General features: G+C 35.5%; 1 protein-coding gene across 1 annotated transcript; it reads left to right on the top strand.

Moving 5' to 3' along the window:
• Positions 1 to 5,343: 5,343 nt before the first annotated feature.
• LOC141714583 (uncharacterized) lies at positions 5,344 to 19,355 on the top strand. Its single transcript, XM_074518097.1, has 3 exons — positions 5,344 to 5,484; positions 5,559 to 6,452; positions 19,173 to 19,355. The coding sequence occupies exons 1-3, from the start codon at positions 5,344 to 5,346 to the stop codon at positions 19,353 to 19,355; spliced, it is 1,218 nt and encodes a 405-aa protein (XP_074374198.1).
• Positions 19,356 to 21,322: the final 1,967 nt, after the last annotated feature.

Here is a 21,322-nt window from a genome sequence, read left to right on the forward strand (position 1 = left end):
CAAGAACTAGAGCTTGAAGTTTTGAATTGCAATTCCTTCTTTTTTTCTTCAAATAGCCGAATGGGAGCAAATGGGGGTGGGGGGGGGGGGGTATTTATAGCCCTTGGTTGCTTCTCTTGGATGAATTCTAGGTTGCTTCTTGGAAGATGACTTGATATCTTTGCAAGTTGATCTTTATTCTTCCTAGGATAGCTTAGGTTTATTCCTTGTCTCCAAATCCATGGACAAATCTTTGTAGCTTGCTAGCTTACAAGCTAAACTACAAGGTTAGCTCCTTAGCACACTATTTGCTAGCTAGCTTGGTCATCCTAGGATTAGCTTACTATTTGATGAAGTAAACATGGTTACTTCCTTACCATGGTTTAGTTAGTGCGTTACGTTTAATTAATCGTTTACGCGTTCGCTCGGTTACTTAAACGTTCTCCGCAATACTTATTCGTAAATGGTTCGCAATGTAATTCTTTTCGTATTTATTCCTTATATTTTTATTTATCCTAATTGAATATAAATCCGTAGGATCTTAATCTCATAATTATATTATGATTCCCGTAGTCCTTGATAGGTCGTAATTACGGTTGTTTTTCAAAGTTCATTTTCTTCGAAAACTAATAGCGTGTACATACACTTATTTGGTACGTATAGTCGTAATATCTATTCCGAAACTCATTTTCTTATGCACTATATAGTGTGGGGTCAAAAGTTTTCCCGTCTGTCAGGGTTACTATTCATTAAACGTTTTACAGGGTCTCAAAAATTTGAGTTATTACAGTATGAATCTAAAAATGTGGAGAATGTTAAATTAGAGAGGGGTGAAATGGAGATGATGACTTATAGATTCGCAGATATTTATAGTAAAAAAAAAGAACTGGTAAAACTTTAAATTTTAAACTGGGGCAATAATTTCGAAGGTGAATTTAATAGTTTGAGTTGTCAAATCATTTAAAACATTTGCACGTGACTAAAGTTCTGAATTATTAAATATGCAATACCTTCGAAAAGCACACAATACTTGTTTCAACTTATATTAATTCCGAGGAGATTCGCAAATGGGGTGTTTAATGCAGTGATGGATAAGAAGAAGATATTTGAGGGAAGAACCTATTACAATGAGGCAAAGAAATTACATTATTTGCTAAAAATCAGCAAGGTTAATGACATATTCATCAGACTCTTCACCAGACTCTTCATCCTCAGCCTCCATCTGTAGGTGTTGCTGATGAGCCACAACGTACCTTGCTATTAAGTTATCGTCTTATTCAATAAGGTTGATTTCCATTATGTCATATTTTTTGTAAACCTCATCCACCTGACGGATACGTTCCTCCTCTGTTTGGGACATATCGTTATAGGCCCTTTCAATCTTCATTTTATCAGCTTTTATTTCGTCCAATATTTTCTGATTAACCTTTACGATTTCTTTGTGGTTTTGGATGCTTTCTTTTTCCTTCCACGTTCAACGGATTCAGCTAAACTTAGTTGACGCATACCTCTCTTAACATTTGTAGGCGTTGCCAACCCTTTGCCCTTATCCATTTTATCTGTAATAAGATGCCTACAGTTTGAACACATGGTTTAAAGTTATGAAGTATGATGTATTTATAGGGGCAAAATGAGCCTTGTAGTGGTACAATGTAAAGGTTATTTTGCATGCTTACAGTAAACTCCCCAACAAATATAATTTTAAAATGTTATCCAACAACCACTGTAATCTTATCAGCAACAACAACCAACAATTAATTTGCAAATATGTGATTTGAGTTGTCATTGCTGTTTTCCATACTGCCTTTAATGAAGACAGTCAGTTGTCATATTTTCACATGCAATTATCTTCAATTATTCTGAAATGACTACTCGTTGTAGTGAAAGTAGGAAAAATTTACTATTATTGTGTAACAACTGTAGAGCGTGAATAAAGATTGAAAAGACTACTCGTTGTAGTGAGATTGTCATTATTAGTCCATTGCGTGTCCGAATTACTTTTATCAGTGGGTTCTATAGTGTATTACTGTCATTCAATGTAGCTTTACAGTAACATTATAGCAATCTATCATTACGTGTCTGAATTATTATTGATGTATCATTCAATGTAGCTTTACTGTCATTCAATTACTGTCATTGCGTGGCTGAATTATTATTGATGTATCATTTTAGTTTTCCAATACTTCCCTTGTAACATTAATTTCATTTGGCTCAAGTTTTAAATTGTTTAAGTTTAGAAAGCATTTTCAATACTAATACCGAGAACGTAACTGACTTGATCGTGGCATAATAAAATACAAGAAGTCCGAAAGTAACCATAATTAATAAAGTAAAGTCTAAACTGCATACAAACTGAAAACATGGCATAATGAAGACGAGAACATGGGGCAATTTCATATTGGTTGTTTAAATTTCATTCATGAGCTACAATGACTATACAATTACAATAATTTATTGAAAACTTCAATATACGCAGTGAGTAGTCATCTCAAATTAATACAATAATAATGCATGTGATTTCTGCTTTATTTCAGATCAGATGTTAAAAATTGAATCAAAAGGGATAAGATCCCAATCAAAAGTCATGACCACAAAATCTGCTGGGATAAGATATGAATCCAAAAGGATAAGGTTGCTTTACATTTTTCCCTATAAATAGCAGTTTCCATTTTTCTTACCATGCATAAGTTTATATTCTCAAACATATTTATCTTAGCAGTTGTTGTGATGGAGAGGCAAGAAATGTGTTTCTGTGGGGTGGAACCTGAAATAGGTAATATGTGGATCGGTGAAGTTGCCGGTAGGCGTTGGGAGCGGTGTGCTAGCCGGAAGTGTGCTTACTTTGTTTGGCTCGATGAGCCTCTTACAGGCCGTGCTTTGGAATCTGTTCACTAGCTTTACAAGGAGATGGACAGGAAACACTATGACATGAAAATGGAATTGTGGGCATATTATCAGGAGAAGTTGGCTGCGATTCGTGCTCAGGTGATTGAGAAGGTCCGGGAAGTGGAAACCACCATCAACGATGCTCGAATTTAATAAATCCGAAGCTCTGTTATTCACCATTTGTTTTCAATGTAGAAGTTGTATTTTTCAAGTATTGTTGCTTTCAAATTGTACTTTCAAGCTTCTGTTTTCAAGTTAGAACTTGTATTTGAGATAATACTATAATTCGTATATAGTAATCTCAACTTAACTATTTGACATTCCCTTCTTTCTGTTCTGAACTTATCTAATATTTTCCTTACTTACTTGTATTTGAACATATGGTTTAAAGTTATGAAGTATGATGTATTTATAGGGAAAAATGAGCCTTGTAGTGGTACAACGTAAAGGTTATTTTGCATGCTTATAGTAAACTCCCCAACAAATATAATTTTAAAATGTTATCTAACAACCACTGTAATCTTATCAGCAACAGCAACAGCAACAGCAACCAACAATTAATTTGCAAATATGTGATTTGAGTTGTCATTGCTGTTTTCCATACTGTTATTCAATTACTTTCATTGCGTGGCTGAATTATTATTGATGTATTATTTTAGTTTTCCAATGCTTCCCTTGTAACATTAATTTCATTTGGCTCAAGTTTTAAATTGTTTAACTTTAGATATCATTTTGAATACTAATACCGGGAACGGAACTGACTTGATCGTGGCATAATAAAATATAACAAGTCTGAAAGTAACCATAATCCATAAAGTAAAGTCTAAAGTGCATACAAACTGAAATCATGGCATAATAAAGACGAGAATGCATTAATAGTAGATTTCTCTTTGACAAATATCCTATCCGAAATCTCCATTGGATTCTATCAATAATGCATTCCTATCCGAATTCTCAAAATGTTTAGCTATCTCTAGCCTACAACTTCTATTCCTATTTATATGTGTCCTCCAACATTGCATGTATTCAAAACATACTGCAATTCTAAGTTCCTAAATCTTTAGGAAAATAATATTGTTCATACTGCAATTCTAAGGTATGTCAGCATTACATGTATGTTTGTTTACATGTACAATCTTGACTTTTGTTTCCTAACTGTTAATGATGTCTTCAACGCATGGATATGGAAGGCCAAGTAAACGTCAATTTTTTTTGGGGCGGAGTAGTTAATCGAGATGGTAGTAATATCAATTACTCTATCGATCCAAAAAATTGATGTTTATTAGGTGTGGTACCACTTACAATGAGCTTAAAAGTGTCGTGTATAATTTAATGAACATTAGTTCGTATCAGTGGAATTTAAAATTGAGTTTAAAGTATCCATATCTTGGTCAGTACAACCTAGTTGAAGGTTTTTATCAAATGGATATTTTATGTGATGATGATGTTACACGCATGTTAAATGTTCCTGCCATGTTGCTAAACGTTCAAGGAGATGTTTCTTTGTTCATCGAAATAGAAGAAATTGTTGTTGATGACCCGTACTCATTCCAGCTTAATTTCGGGTCACAACCAATAGCAACAACATACGGTGGTGATGTACAGCCACTGTGGTCAAATGTACTTTTTGATCAAGGTGTAGGGTATGGAGGGAAGACTACTCAACATGGTGGAGGGTCTGGTAGGGGGCTAGTGAATATGGTGGACGGTATGAAGGGGATAGTAGTCAATATGTTGGAGGGTATGGTGGGGGAGTATACAATATAATGGAGGCTATGGAGGGGGGAGTAGTCAATATGGTGCAGGGTATGGAGGGGGGAGTAGTCAATATGGTGAGGGGTATGGAGGGGGGAGTAGTCAATATGGTGAGGGGTATGGAGGGGGGACTACTAAACATGGAGGGGGTAACGGAGGGTGGAGTAGTCAATATGGTGGAGGCTATGGAGGGGGGACTACTGAACATGGTAGAGGGTATGGAGGGGAAAACAGTCAATACAGTGGCCGGTTTCAAGGGGGGCTAGTTATGAAAGTGATGTGGTGGGAAGAGGTTTAGGTCAGCGGTTAGCCCTGCTGGCAGATGGAGTTGTAGCCAATTCATCAAGTAAGGAGAATTTTCATCTTCACGATGATGACGACGAGGAATCTTCTGCCACCGAAAATGGTGAAGGACATTCAGAGAGAAATGAAGAAATTTCCAATACATGGCCGGTAGTTGGAGAAGAACATCATGTTCCAAGGGTTCCATGGTTTCGTACAGAGCAATACACTCCACCAATCATAGTTAACCCTAATGATATATATGATGATGAAGACCTCGACAAGGGGGAACTGGGTGAGGGAATGTGTTACCGTGACAAACCAACGTTCTTTGGAGCAGTGAGGCGTGCACATATTAACACTGATCGTACATATAAAACTACAAGGAGTAACAAAGAATAGCTCATTGCACAATGTCAGGATGAGGGGTGTAACTGGAGGATGAGGGCTACTTTCATGCATGATTCCGGGTACTGGCGGATTAATGTTAATAGAGAGGAACATAAATGCATGGTCGATCAGCCGTTACAAGATCACAAGAAGTTATCTGCAAGGATGATTGCGCAGCTTGTAAAACCACTTGTAAGTAAATCTTTAGCAAACGCCACTTATTAAAGCCGAATTTTGTTTGACATTTACTGTTTTATGTGAAACAGGTAATAGATATACCAGAAATTCCAATTAAAACCATTATCCCCCTGATCAACAACGAGCACAACCACATAGTGGGGTACAAGAAAGCGTGGAGAGGGAAGCAAATAACAATTGAGGAAGTGTATGGAAGTTGGGCTACAATATACCAAGCTCTACCCATGTTCCTGGAAGCCATTATGAAGACAAATCCTGGAACCATTGCTGAGATCGATGTTGTTCCTCATGCTAAGGAGCGGGGCACGTCCGTCTGCAAGCGGAATTTTTTGTCTTTAAAGGCAATGATGGACGGGTGGCAACATGCACGTCCTGTGATTTTAATAGATGGGACATTCTTGAAACGAAGATATAGGGGCAAGCTGCTTATTGCTATGGGTGTTGATTCGAACAACCACCAGTTCCCTCTCTGTTATGGCTTGGTTGATGAGGAGACGTACGAGAACTGGTCTTGGTTTTTGCAGCGTCTTCGAAGACATGTCTATCGGCAACGAACCGGCATCTGTATCATTTCTGACTGTGCTGCCAGCATTATCTCCGCCCTACGAGACCCGCAAAACGGTTTTGCTGAGCCACTCGGCATCCATAGGTTCTGTCTCTTCCATGTAAGAAGTAACTTTTGCAGTCATCACCCAGGTGGTGAACTAAAAAAATTAATGTGGAAAGGTGGAAGAACCACACAAGTCTCAAAGCACGACGCATATATGTCAAGGATTGGTGAAATTTCCCCCACTGCCCTACAAAATCTTGCTACAATACCCGTGGAGAGGTGGACACTTTCCCACGATAGTGGTGTTCGCTGCGGTCAAACAACCACAAACATGCTTGAGGGCTTCAACGGCAACATAAGGAGGGCTCGTTTTCTTCCAGTAACAGCAATGATGGAGTACCTCTTCTACAAGGTGGTCATAATTGTATTATCCGGGATATATCGTGTAATTATTTTTGCTATTAAATAATTATTATGTGTGTTCAGTATCTATTCTGTGAGTTAATTGTTAAGTGATATCTGTACTTGGATATTCAAAAATAATATTAATTGAGTATTTTAATTTTTATATGTCCAAAATAAAATATAAATAATTGTCATATCTTCCTAATTATTTTTATGTTGATTTATGGATATATATGAATCATATGAAATTTCTAAAATCTTTTTCCGAGTATGTAAAATCTATTTTATAAAAACGGGAACCAACCGACGTCAACCGTTGTTACGTTTTTGGAACCGAAACTCTTCCGAGGACTCCTTCCTAACCTAATTGTAATATTCTGAGCATATTCCATGTTTCGACTTTTTCGATCCGGCGTATGGTTTGTTCTGCGCGGGTCCCGGCGCAACATTTTCGATACAATATTTGTTTCGGTAAATCAATAAAACCCGTATTTTCGATAAACGGGAGCTTTTTATTAAACTATCACAATTATCACTTCGTAATACATGTAACCAGGCGCTGAGACCAAGACCGCAGTACAAATTGTACTGATTTGGATAATTATCCCGAAAACCGATACCGTTTGGATCAGTTTTTATAAATAAACGTACCGTTTTATATCCGGAATGATCCAACGGGATACTAATTTTCCGTAATTATAAATAGCCTTTTACCGTATTTTATTTTGTATCAAAATCATTTGCAGATAGTTAATTTTATAATTTTCAGAGAAAAACCCTAATTACATAAACTGTTCTAAGAATCAAACAGCAAAACGAAGGCGTTACCAATCTCTGTTTTCAAAGCTTGAGTAACCAAAACGAAGGATTTGAAGTGTTCTACGAGATACTGAGCTTTGTTTTACTGCAGAAATCAAGGTTTATTTTCTATAATTTAATTTATTTTCGAATTAAATTTATTAAAAATATGAATTTTTGTTCGGATGATTGTTTGTATGATTTGATGATTGCATGTTATAGAGCTTGTTTTCCTGATGATTTTGATATATTATACGTCTGATTTGAGGATCAATAACATGTTCAAATTTGAGCTAGATTTTCGAATTTCAAAATTAGGGTTTATAACCATTATGAATGTTCTTAATTGAAATTTGGGGGTTTCTTATTCTGGAATAGATTGATGTTGTGATATAGTGGATTGTGTTCTCTGTGAAATTTGCAATCTAGTCATATAAGTTTCATGAATCACCGAGGTCTGTAGAGAAGGGAGTTGTCTTTTGAAATTTTTCGAAGTTCGCCGGAAACTGGAAAACTTCACGGCCAAATTCCGGCCAACTCAGGGATGATTATAATGATTTGTTGGTATGGTTGAGTTCCTGGAGAAATATAGATGTGATCTGGAGGTGTTGGTGGGGTGAGGACGCCGGGAACGTGTTCTCCGGCCACCCTTGTATTTTCCGGCGACGGGGCTGGAAAATTACAGTTTAGTACCTATAATTTTGAAAACGATGCAGTTTGGTCCCTGAAGTTTCCAAACTTTGCAAATTTAGGATTCCTGTTTTAAAAATGTTTAAAAATCATATTTCCTATTTATTTTTAGTATAAAAAAATCATTTTTAATTTCTGAAAATTCTAAAAATTAGTATTTTAATTCCGAAAATTATTATTAATTCAAAAATAAATCTGAATTAATTAGTTAATTAATTTCAATTAATTTTTAATTGATTAATTGGTCAATTAATTCGAAAATTAATTGATTAATTGATTTAATTAATTATTAATTGATTTTAATCAATTATTTAATTAGATTTAATTATTTAAAAATGATTTAAAAATTCCAAAAAATAGTTTCGAGCTTTAAAATATTATTCTAAATTATTTCGAAGGCTCGATAATTATTCTAAAATTATTTCGGAGCCAGAATTGGCCAACCGAACCATGTTTATTAATCCGAAATTGATCCAACGACCTGTTCTAATTCTGAAAAATGTTTTAAAAATCATTTTAAATACCAGAAAGACTATTTATGACCAGAAATATCTTTATAAATGATATGTCATTGATTATGTGACGTATTATGTGTTATATGTGATATGTTGGTTGACTATCGGTCTATACATTCGGTGTTTACTTGATTATTGCATAACTTTCAATCCGTTGATCGGATTTGGGTAAAACGAAGGGTAGATAGAAGTATGTGTTGAATAGAATCCTATGAGTTGATGATTGATAGATGCTTATGATATGTGAGCAGAAGAGGCAAGGCATAGGAAAGGGAAACAGGGTAAGACGATTGTGATTGGAAGCGAGTGCAGTGTAGTAAGCTAATACCAGGCATGTGTTCTGAACTTTCTCGAGATATTATAGTACTTGATAGTCTTGTTGATATTGCAAGTGCTTGAAGCACTAAAACCCAAACCCTGATTCCAGTTATTGTTCTTGAGTCATGAACCTTATTCTTTCTATACCATTGATTGTTGTATACCCAAACACGAACCTCAAGTATACAATACTACTCCACAAATACATACATATTAAATATAAAACACGGAACCAGATTGCTTATACCTTCAAACCATTGTATTTTATGCTTTGAAAGCCCAAATCTTTGAAACCCTGAAATGTCGATTTCTTTGTTATCCAATTCTTTCATTACCCGGCATCCAAGCTTTTAAATTATCTTATTGATCCTTACAAAGATTGAAACCCTTTCATTGTTAAACACTCATTATTGTTATTGATTCTGGTTATTGTTTATTATTGCATATTCTGTTATTATGTTAGAATTGGATTGTTTTTATAAAATTGTGGACCAGATTCGTGGTCAGACCATACAATGGTCAAGTTAGGCCAATGTGTGCATTGGATCCAGTAGTTAGAGCAATGTTGTGTGCCTTGCTCGGGGTTAGTGTGTGACTGATCAGCAGCCTAACCTTGGTTTTTAAATTAAAAGTATAATATCCAATTCTAAATCATAATCCATTGTTCACTTGATACCATAATCATGTTCACCTGATTATCATTATTCTCAGTTTTGTCATTGTGACTTGCTGAGCTAGTTAGCTCATTTGTGCGATGTTGTTTATATTCTTTCCAGTTAAAAAAGGAACCAGTTGGTAAAGAGGATCCCCAGTCCAGCACGAGAGCTAGGGGTTCAGGTTCAGGTTGGGGAAGCTGAGCTAGTAGGCTTCTTTTGGGATAATTTAAGGTTGTAAAAGTTGTAATAAAGTTTAATACTCAGTTTTGAGTTTGGAATAGTTGGGATTTGAACGGTTTGTAATATATTAGTGTGTTTGGCTTGTGTGCATACTTTAACCTGTTGCGATCCGTGGTGGTTGGTAAGTAGGGTCACTGCATATATTATTATTATCTTTATTATTGTTATAAGCAGGTTATAAATAAGGTGTGAGTGTGGACCCCAAACTTCTAACCCGGGTTTGGAGGGCGCCACAGGTTTGGTATCAAAGCTACAGGTTATAAGTCACTAACACAAGCCTAGGTTGACGGGAATGGGTAGAGGGTTAGGATTAGAAGTAAGGAATAGAAAGATAGAACGTTGAGAGGTTGAGTGTTACGGTATAACCAGTAGTAGTATAATTCGCATCGTGGTTCGAGATTCTTATATTACGATATAATTTCAGATAGCAGCGATGGCTGACTCTTTTATTCCTATATCAGCTGATCACTCAGAGCCTTCAGTTGGAGTACCGTCTTCGGATCCACGTCCTGTTGTTCCACCAGTGTTGGCTATACTACCTCCACCTGTGTTGCAGCCCGTACCACTGCAGGCTATTCCACCTCCAGGCATGAGGCCACCTGTTAGAGGACCCCCCACCTACTGATTCAGGATTTACTAGTTATTCAGTTACAGGAGTACCTTTTCAGTTCTCTTCCTATCCTGTCCTATATCATCAGTTTGAGACTTGCCTTATGGAGCAGCGATTCCTTCAGGGTCAGATTCAGGAATTACTACATATCATGCGTACCATAGAGGTTGGGAGTGGTGAGAGGCGACTCAGAGAGAGGCTACAGGCATTTCGTAGAGCAGCTGCTGTGAGGATTGCTGAGGCTACACATGAGGACATCACCCCTAATTTCCTTGTGGAGTGGGCTAAGTGGGTTCTAGAGGAGCTTGAGGAGATTGGAGGTCCAGACTTGTCATGAGTCAGAAATTCTGAGCAGTGTTGATATGGTTACATAGTATGTATAGTAGTGTGTAGTGTGTATTAGTAAACTTTTGAGTTGTATTTATAGACTAGCTATGCTGACTAGTGAGTAGGTTGTTGTACCCTTTTTGCTTTTACTTCCGAAGCGTCTTTACGCTTGTACTACCTAAAACTTTTGATCTATATATATCATTACCTTTTTCCTTTCCAACACTGTCATTTACTTTATTGCACCTGTTTTACCTTACCTTATTTATTGCACTAGTTATACCCCTGTGATACCATGTACCATGTTTTCCATAACTATTTATATTCTGTAAAGAAGCATGCAATTTATTTAGTTACAACTGTTTTCAAAAAGAAATATTCTGTTTTGCAAAACTATTTTTTTATGTAAAAGATTGATTCAAAAGCTAAATAAGTTGATTGATTCTTTACAGAAAATGCCTCCCAAAAGAAATACCCGCACCAACACCCAGAATGAAGAAACCAACAATAACAACAACAACAACCAAGATGATACAAACCCGAATGTGAACCCAGGACCCATAGATCCAGCAATAGCCCAGATTCTTCAAATCTTGGCCCAACAAACAGTTCACCTGACACAACAACAACAAAGACAGACCAATTCCCAGGTAACTTTTAAAACTTTTCAGGCAGTAACCCCACCAGAATTCAAGGGTTCCTTAGAGCCAATTGAAGCAAATGTTTGGTTAAAGGAAATAGAGAAGACATTTGCCTTGGTGAAAGTAAAGGAAGAACAGAAGGTTGAGTTTGCAAGTTACTATCTGAAGAATGAGGCCACCTATTGGTGGGAAATGGTGAAGATATTGGAAGGTACAGATGTTATTACTTGGGAAAGGTTTAAGGAATTGTTTTTAGAAAAGTATTTTCCTCAGTTTGTTCAGGATCAAATGGAGCTGAAGTTTTTAGAATTAAAGCAAGGGAACATATCGGTAACAGATTATGAGGGTAAGTTTGAGGAAGTGTCAAGGTATGTACCGTCGTATGTGGATAATGACAGGAAGAAAGCTAAAAGATTTCAGCAAGGTTTGAAACCATGGATCAGAGGGAAGGTAGCCATTTTTGAATTGGATTTACATGCTTTAAATGTGGGAAGCCATGACATATGGCCAGGGATTGCAAGACACCAGCCCCAGTCAGTAATGCATTGGGGATTATGGGATCTACCCCAACAGTGAATGAGACTCCAAGGGCTAGAGTTTTTGATATGTCTGTGAAGGATGCTATTCAGAATACAGATGTCATGGCAGGTACGCTTAATGTGAATTCTTTATGTGCCAAAGTGTTAATAGATTCGGGAGCAACTTGATCGTTTGTTTCACAAGATTTTGTTAGTAAGTTAAATTGGCCAGTTGAGTGTTTAAATGAAATAATGACTGTGGAATTAGCAAATCAAGAACGTGTAACTGTTAACCAAGTTTGTGGGAATTGTAGATTTGATACCATTTAAGTTAGGAAAATTTGACGTTATATTAGGGATGGATTGGTTATCTAAGCATGATGCCTAGATAGATTGTCGAAATAAGAAAGTAATGGTGAAAACGCCATACGAAAGAATAGTAACGTTCAAAGGTCAGAAACAAGTAAAGAAGTTTTTAATGATGATTCAAGCCAATAAGTTACTACGACAAGGATGTGAGCATTTCATGGCATATGTGATCGACAGAAGTCAGGAGCCAGCAAAACTTGAAGATATTCCAGTTGTAAACGAATTTCCAGATGTATTTCCCGACGAATTACCAGGACTTCCCCCAGATAGAGAAATTGAATTTGCGATCGATTTAGCACCTGGAACAGAACCAGTATCCAAGGCCCCGTACAGAATGGCGCCTGTTGAGATGAAAGAGCTAGCAAAGCAACTACATGAGTTGTTAGAGAAAGGAGTAATCAGATCCAGTGTATCCCCGTGGGGAGCCCCGGTATTATTTGTTAAGAAGAAAGATGGAAGCATGAGACTGTGTATCGACTATAGGGAGCTCAACAAGCTTACAATCAAGAATAAGTATCCGTTACCTAGAATTGATGATTTGTTTGACCAATTGAAGGGAGCCAAGTATTTCTCCAAGATCGATTTAAGATCGGGATATCATCAACTGAAGATCAAGCCAGAAGATATACCAAAGACAGCTTTTCGAACAAGGTATGGACATTATGAATTTCTAGTAATGTCTTTTGGATTGACCATCGCCCCGGCAGCATTTATGGATCTGATGAACAGAATCTTCAAGGAATACTTGGACAAGTTCATTATTGTATTTATAGATGATATTTTGATCTATTCAAAGACAGAAGAGGATCATGCGGAACATTTAAAGACAGCTTTGGAGATTTTAAGGAAAAAGAAGTTGTATGCTAAATTCTCGAAGTGTGAGTTTTGGTTACTGGAAGTTCAGTTCTTAGGACACATAGTTAGTAATGAAGGGATCAAAGTGGACCCGACAAAGATCGAGGCAATTACGAATTGGGAGAAACCGAGAACACCCACCGAGGTAAGAAGTTTCTTAGGATTGGCGGGATATTATCGTCGATTCGTTCAAAATTTCTCGAGGATTGCCACACCATTAACAAAGCTTACACGAAAGAATGAGAAGTTTATATGGAACGAGAAATGTGAGGAAAGTTTTCAAGAATTGAAGCGACGATTAATCACGGCACCTATTTTGTCACTTCCAGATGATCAAGGGAATTTCGTAATTTATAGTGATGCTTCTTACAAAGGATTAGGATGTGTTCTTATGCAGCACGACAAGGTGATTGCGTATGCGTCAAGGCAATTGAAACCACACGAACAAAAGTATCCTACTCATGATTTGGAACTAGCAGCCATAGTGTTTGCTTTGAAGATTTGGAGACATTATCTGTATGGAGAGAAATGTGAAATTTATACGGATCACAAAAGTTTGAAGTATATATTTACCCAGAAGGAACTCAATATGAGGCAAATGAGATGGTTAGAGTTGATCAAGGATTATGATTGCTCGATTAATTATCATCCCGGTAAAGCGAATGTTGTAGCAAACGTGCTAAGTCAGAAGGACAGGTTAAATGTGTTGTCCGTACCTGAAGAGATATATAAGGAATTTCAGAAATTGGAATTGGAGATTAGAGTTTGCAAGCCTGAGGAAGTAAAAGTGTACAGTATGATTTTCTAACCGGAATTATTAGAGAAAATAAATAAATGTCAGGAAGATGTAATGGATCAAGATATAAATCGTTTGGTAGGGGAAGAGTTATGCACGCAGAAAGATGACCAAGGTATTCTGAGGTTTTCATCTAGAATTTGGATTTCACCGGTGACAAAGTTAAAGAATGAAATTCTATAGGAGGCACATAATTCAAGGTATTCCATCCATCCAGGAAGTACCAAAATGTATAGAGATTTAAAGAAGAATTATTGGTGGCCAGACATGAAGAGGGAAATTGTGGAATGGGTTAGCAAATGTTATACCTGTCAGAGGGTTAAAGTAGAGCATCAGAGACCAAGCGGATTGCTACAGCCATTAGAGATTCCAGAGTGGAAGTGGGAACATATTACCATGGATTTCATAGTTGGATTACCAAGGACAACGGCTAATCATGATGCCATTTGGGTTATAGTGGATAGACTTACCAAGTCAGCTCATTTTCTGCCTATAAATGAAGGATTTTTGCTCGACAAGTTAGTCCATATGTACCTGAAGGAAATCGTAGTTCGTCATGGAGTTCCCGTGTCTATTGTATCTGATCGAGATCCAAGGTTTAATTTAAGATTTTGGAAGAGTTTTCAAGAATGTTTGGGAACAAGACTGAATATGAGTACGGCCTATCACCCCCAGACAGATGGCCAAAGTGAAAGAACAATCCAGACAATCGAGGACATGTTACGTGTTTGTGATATTGATTTCAAAGGAAGTTGGGACGAACATTTACCTCTGGTAGAGTTTGCTTACAACAACAGTTATCATGCCAGCATTGGGATGCCACCCTATGAAGCCCTTTATGGACGTAAATATAGATCTCCAGTATATTGGGACGAAGTAGGAGAACACAAAATACTCGGACCTGAATTGGTGCAGCAGACAAAGGAAGTTGTTAAAATTATCCAGAAGAGATTAATAGCCGCATAAGATCATCAGAGGAAGTATGCAGATCAGTCAAGGAAAACATGGAATTTGAAGAAGGAAGCTTGGTATTACTGAAAGTATCACCGTGGAAAGGACTAATGAGGTTTGGAAAGAAAGGAAAGCTGAGTCCAAGATATGTCGGACCTTTTGAGATCCTAAAGCGCATTGGCAAAGTAGCTTACGAGTTGGCGTTACCACCGCACATGGAGCACATTCACAATGTTTTTCACGTATCGATGCTCAAGAAATATAATCCAGACTCCAGGCATGTAATAGAATATGAGCCAAAATGAGCTTCAGGCAGATTTGTCATATATAGAGGGTCCGATAGAGATTCTAGAGGAAAGGGAGAAAGTATTGAGAAATAAAGTGGTAAAGTTAGTAATAGTATTGTGGAGAAACCCAAAGGTTGAAGAGTCAACCTGGGAGTTAGAAAGTAATATGAGAGAAAAGTACCCTCATTTGTTTTCTTAGGAGATTCTGAAGACAGAATCCTTTTAAGGGGGGAAGGATGTAATATCCAGGATATATCATGTAATTATTTTTGCTATTAAATAATTATTATGTGTGTTCAGTATCTATTCTGTGAGTTAATTGTTAAGTGATATCTGTACTTGGATATTCAAAAATAATATTAATTGAGTATTTTAATTTTTATATGTCCAAAATAAAATATAAATAATTGTCATATCTTCCTAATTATTTTTATGTTGATTTATGGATCTATATGAATCATATGAAATTTCTAAAATCTTTTTCCGAGTATGTAAAATCTATTTTATAAAAACGGGAACCAACCGACGTCAACTGTTGTTACATTTTTGGAACCCTAAACTCTTTCAAGAACTCCTTCCTAACCTAATTGTAATATTCCGAGCATATTCCATGTTTCGACTTTTTCGATCCGGCGTACGGTTTGTTCTGCGCTTGTCCCGGCGTAACATTTTCGATATAATATTTGTTTCGGTAAATCAATAAAACCCGTATTTTCGATAAACGGGAGCTTTTTATTAAACTATCACAATTATCACTTCGTAATACGTGTAACCAAGTGCTGAGACCAAGACCGCAAGTACAAATTGTACTGATTTGGATAATTATCCCGAAAACTGATACCGTTTGGATCAGTTTTTATAAATAAACGTACCGTTTTATATCCGGAATGATCCAACGGGATACTCATTTTCCGTAATTACAAATAGCCTTTTATCGTATTTTATTTCGTATCAAAATCATTTGCAGATAGTTAATTTTATAATTTTCAGAGAAAAACCCTAATTACATAAACTGTTCTAAGAATCAAACAGCAAAACGAAGGCGTTACCAATCTCTGTTTTCAAAGCTTGAGTAACCAAAACGAAGGATTTGAAGTGTTCAACCAGATTCTGAGCTTTGTTTTACTGCAGAAATCAAGGTTTATTTTCTATAATTTTATTTATTTTCGAATTAAATTTATTAAAAATATGAATTTTTGTTCGGATGATTGTTTGTATGATTTGATGAGTGCATGTTATAGAGCTTGTTTTCCTGATGATTTTGATATATTATACGTCTGATTTGGAGTTCAATAACATGTTCAAATTTGAGTTTGATTTTCGAATTTCAAAATTAGGGTTTATAACCCGTATGAATGTTCTTAATTGAAATTTGGGGGTTTCTTATTCTGGAATAGATTGATGTTGTGATATAGTGGATTGTGTTCTCTGTGAAATTTGCAATCTAGTCATATAAGTTTCATGAATCACCGAGGTCTGTAGAGAAGGGAGTTGTCTTTTGAAATTTTCCGAAGTTTGCCGGAAACTGGAAAACTTCACGGCCAAATTCCGGCCAACTCAGGGATGATTAGAATGATTTGTTGGTATGGTTGAGTTCCTGGTGAAATATAGATGTGATCTGGAGGTGTTGGTGGGGTGAGGACGCCGGGAACGTGTTCTCCGGCCACCCTTGTATTTTCCGGCGACGGGGCTGGAAAATTACAGTTTATTACCTATAATTTTGAAAACGATGCAGTTCGGTCCCTGAAGTTTCTAGACTTTGCAAATTTAGGATTCCTGTTTTAAAAATGTTTAAAAATCGTATTTCCTATTTATTTTTAGTATAAAAAATTCATTTTTAATTTCTGAAAATTCTAAAAATTAGTATTTTAATTCCGAAAATTATTTTTAATTCAAAAATAAATCTGAATTAATTAGTTAATTAATTTCAGTTAATTTTTAATTGATTAATTGGTCAATTAATTTAAAAATTAATTGATTAATTGATTTAATTAATTATTAATTGATTTAATTAATTATTAATTGATTTAATTAATTATTAATTGATTTTAATCAATTATTTAATTAGATTTAATTATTTAAAAATGATTTAAAAATTCCGAAAAATAGTTTCGAGCTTTAAAATATTATTCTAAATTATTTCGAAGGCTCGATAATTATTCTAAAATTATTTCGGAGCCAGAATTGGCCAACCGAACCCTGTTTATTAATCCGAAATTGATCCAACTACCCGTTCTAATTCTGAAAAATGTTTTAAAAATCATTTTAAATATCAGAAAGCCTATTTATGACCCGAAATGTCTTTATAAATGATATGTCATTGATTATGTGACGTATTATGTGTTATATGTGATATGTTGGTTGACTATCGGTCTATACATTCGGTGTTTACTTGATTATTGCATAACTTTCAATCCGTTAATCGGATTTGGGTAAAACGAAGGGTAGATAGAAGTATATGTTGAATAGAATCCTATGAGTTGATGATTGATAGATGCTTATGATATGTGAGCAGAAGAGGCAAGGCATAGGAAAGGGAAACAGGTAGTTGAGGAGTAAGACGATTGTGATTGGAAGCGAGTACAGTGTAGTAAGCTAATACCAGGCAAGTGTTCTGAACTTTCTCGAGATATTATAGTACTTGATAGTCTTGTTGATATTGCAAGTGCTTGAAGCACTGAAACCCAAACCCTGATTCCAGTTATTGTTCTTGAGCCTTAAACCTTATTCTTTCTATACCATTGATTGTTGTATACCCAAACACGAACCTCAAGTATACAATACTACTCCACAAATACATACATATTAAATATAAAACACGGAACCAGATTGCTTATACCTTCAAACCATTGTATTTGATGCTTTGAAAGCCCAAATCTTTGAAACCCTGAAATGTCAATTCCTTTGTTATCTAATTCTTTCATTACCCAGCATCCAAGCTTTTAAATTATCTTATTGATCCTTACAAAGATTGAAACCCTTTCATTGTTAAACACTCATTGTTGTTAATGATTCTGGTTATTGTTTATTATTGCATATTCTGTTATTATGTTAGAATTGGATTGTTTTTATAAAATTGTGGACCAGATTCGTGGTCAGACCATATAATGGTCAAGTTAGGCCAATATGTGCCTTGGATCCAGTAGTTAGAGCAATGATGTGTGCCTTGCTCGGGGTTAGTGCGTGACTGATCAGCAGCCTAACCTTGGTTTTTAAATTAAAAGTATAATATCCAATTCCAAATCATAATACATTGTTCACTTGATATCATAATCATGTTCACCTGATGATCATTATTCTCAGTTTTGTCATTGTGACTTGCTGAGCTAGTTAGCTCATTTGTGCGATGTTGTTTATATTCTTTCCAGTTAAAAAAGGAACCAGTTGGTAAAGAGGATCCCCAGTCCAGCGCGAGAGCTAGGGGTTCAGGTTCAGGTTGGGGAAGCTGAGCTAGTAGGCTTCTTTTGGGATAATTTAAGGTTGTAAAAGTTGTAATAAAGTTTAATACTCAGTTTTGAGTTTGGAATAGTTGGGATTTGAACGGTTTGTAATATATTAGTGTGTTTGGCTTGTGTGCATACTTTAACCTGTTGCGGTCCGTGGTGGTTGGTAAGTAGGGTCACTGCATATATTATTATTATCTTTATTATTGTTATAAGCAGGTTATAAATAAGGTGTGAGTGTGGACCACAAACTTCTGACCCGGGTTTGGAGGGCTCCACAACAATTGAAGATAAACATTGGAGCATAGTGGATGACGGTCTATAAGAGGGGCAACAGTTATGTGAACATTCCGCCGCTATGTTAGCAAAAATTCAGAGGAAGGCAACAGGACATATGGTTATTACTTTCCATCGTCTCCACGGGATTATGAAAATACTAACACATCAGTACACAACTGCTAAGGGGACGGTAAAGGGAGGTAAAACCCAGGTTGTCAACCTCAATGACCGTACGTGCACCTGTGGAAAAATGGTCGACCCATCACATGTTGTGCTCCCATGCAATGGCAGGTTGAATAACACATGGATTGAGTTGGGAGCATTTCATCGAACATTTCCATAAGAACCAAACAGTGCAGAACTTGTACAGGCCAATAATTTATCCGTTGGAACCAACTGAATACTGGAACTACGACTTACCCGTACTTTGGCAGGGGTATGGAAAGTTAGTGCCGGAAAAGTCCTTGAAGAAATTAAAGAAAAAACGCGGGGATAAAGGACAATCGGTGCGGATCCGAACGGAGATTGATGGTCCGCGGTCTGGAAAGAAATGTAGTTTATGTAACCAAGAAGATCACACCAAGCGTAGTAAGAAATGCCCAGGGCGCCCACACTGAAACACGTGATCTTGTTATCAAACATATGTACTAATGCTATTACAAGCTGTCTACTTATAATATGGTTCTGTTTCCTTGTTTTCCATTTCATTATTTACTTGTTCTATCATAATATTTTGGTTTCAAATGCTCATTGCACATTCATTTTAAATAACAGTTAACGTTTTTAAATTTAACATTATGACACCCTCTCTCCAATAAATAAAATTTATTATTTAATCATACAGACTCCAAATGTTTTTACATACCTACAAAACAATAGAAAAATGGACCTAAACAAATTTCCGGTTATCTAAATATGTCGTGCATAAATTTGTCGTCCCGTGACAATTACGCACTCGACGCTCAAGACACCATTTTCGAAGCTACAAAAGTGTTGGTCATATAAATATTTAATTCAAAATTAAAATTTTCCCAAAATATAGGTTTACATTACAACACAACAAAAAAATTTGGAAGCCAAAAATTCTACGGTTATTTACATACTCACGTGCCAAAACATGCACTCACCTACACTTTTTACACTCACATTTTACGACACCCTTTTCGGAGCTACAAAATTCATATTTAGACGGTTTTTTATTTCAATTAAAAATACACACATAAATTAGGTTTACATTACAAGCCAACAAAAAAAAATTAGTGAAAACATTTTCTATTTATTTAATATGGAAGTCCAAAAATAGCCCTTCACCTAATTTAATTTCGTTCAAAACACACTAACACAACTTCATCACGAGAAAAGAGAAAAAATAAAAAATAAAAATAAAATTACCCCAGAATGCCACTTGTTCTGGGGGTTAGTTGGTGTTTCCCAAAAGAAGAGGCGTTCTGTACCATAAATGGAAATTTCTAAACAGCTATATCAAATAAGTGACTCTTTCATTCAAATGTAACAAAAAAGGGACGGAGCCTCTTTGATGGGTGTCTTTTGCTATATCCCAATCCACACTAGTGTCGATCTGTATACAATAGAAAATAGGCACGCTCGTGTGATCAGTACAACAATTATGCCTCGTGGGCCTATAATTCTAATGGGCTAAAGCCTACAAGATTATAATCGGCCCGAAATATTTTTCTTTTATTTTTAACATTATCTTAATTGATTTAATTAGTTTTTATTTATTTAGATATAATATAGTCACAATATAAATGTATATAGTAACTTCTATAAGAAAGTTATATCTATAAAAGTTCTTTTAAATATATATAGATCACTTATTCTGTTGTTATTAATAACACTTTTATAGGAATAATAATAAAAATTATCTTACAATTAATTTTTATTAAGTTAAATTTTTGCTAAATTTTATCAAGTTAATTTTTGTTAAATTATATCAAGTTAATTTTTGCAAATCAATTTTATGAAAATAAAACATTATTGGAGAATTTTTATTTTTTACATATGAGTATTATTTATAAAAATATAACATATATTATACAGGTACCTAGTTCCTAACAAATATTTATCAGCAAGCTTGTAATTAACAAATAGTTTATGGGTTAGTCGAATGAAGTTAATAACGGGTAAAGATAATTTTTGGTAATTGTCGCAATTAAATGTAGTCATAAGATAATTTAATTTAATTATATATAATACAACAAATGATTAAGTAGGAGAAGAAAGTTAAAAAAGTGAGTAAAATAGTGAGACTGATTAATATTATATGTATAAAGTGGGTATTGTGGAGAGAAGTAGTGGATGTAGTTATTTTAAAACTTATTAAAACTTTACTATTTTTGGAAAAAAATTAAATGTAAACAATTGGAAGGAACATCCCAAAAAGGAAAGTGTAAATAAATGGGAGGGACAGAGGGAGTAATTGTTTGGCGGGGTTGGATACAATTATACTATTAAATCGAAATCAGGATATAAGAATGATAAGTTTAATAATTCTGGTAAAATTGTTACAAAACTCTCTCAAGAAATTCTGACGTTCTTGAGAGCTGCTAGGTCACAAAGATAC

Source organism: Apium graveolens, chromosome 3 (assembly GCF_009905375.1).
Source record: "Apium graveolens cultivar Ventura chromosome 3, ASM990537v1, whole genome shotgun sequence".
NCBI classification, from domain to species: Eukaryota; Viridiplantae; Streptophyta; class Magnoliopsida; order Apiales; family Apiaceae; genus Apium; species Apium graveolens.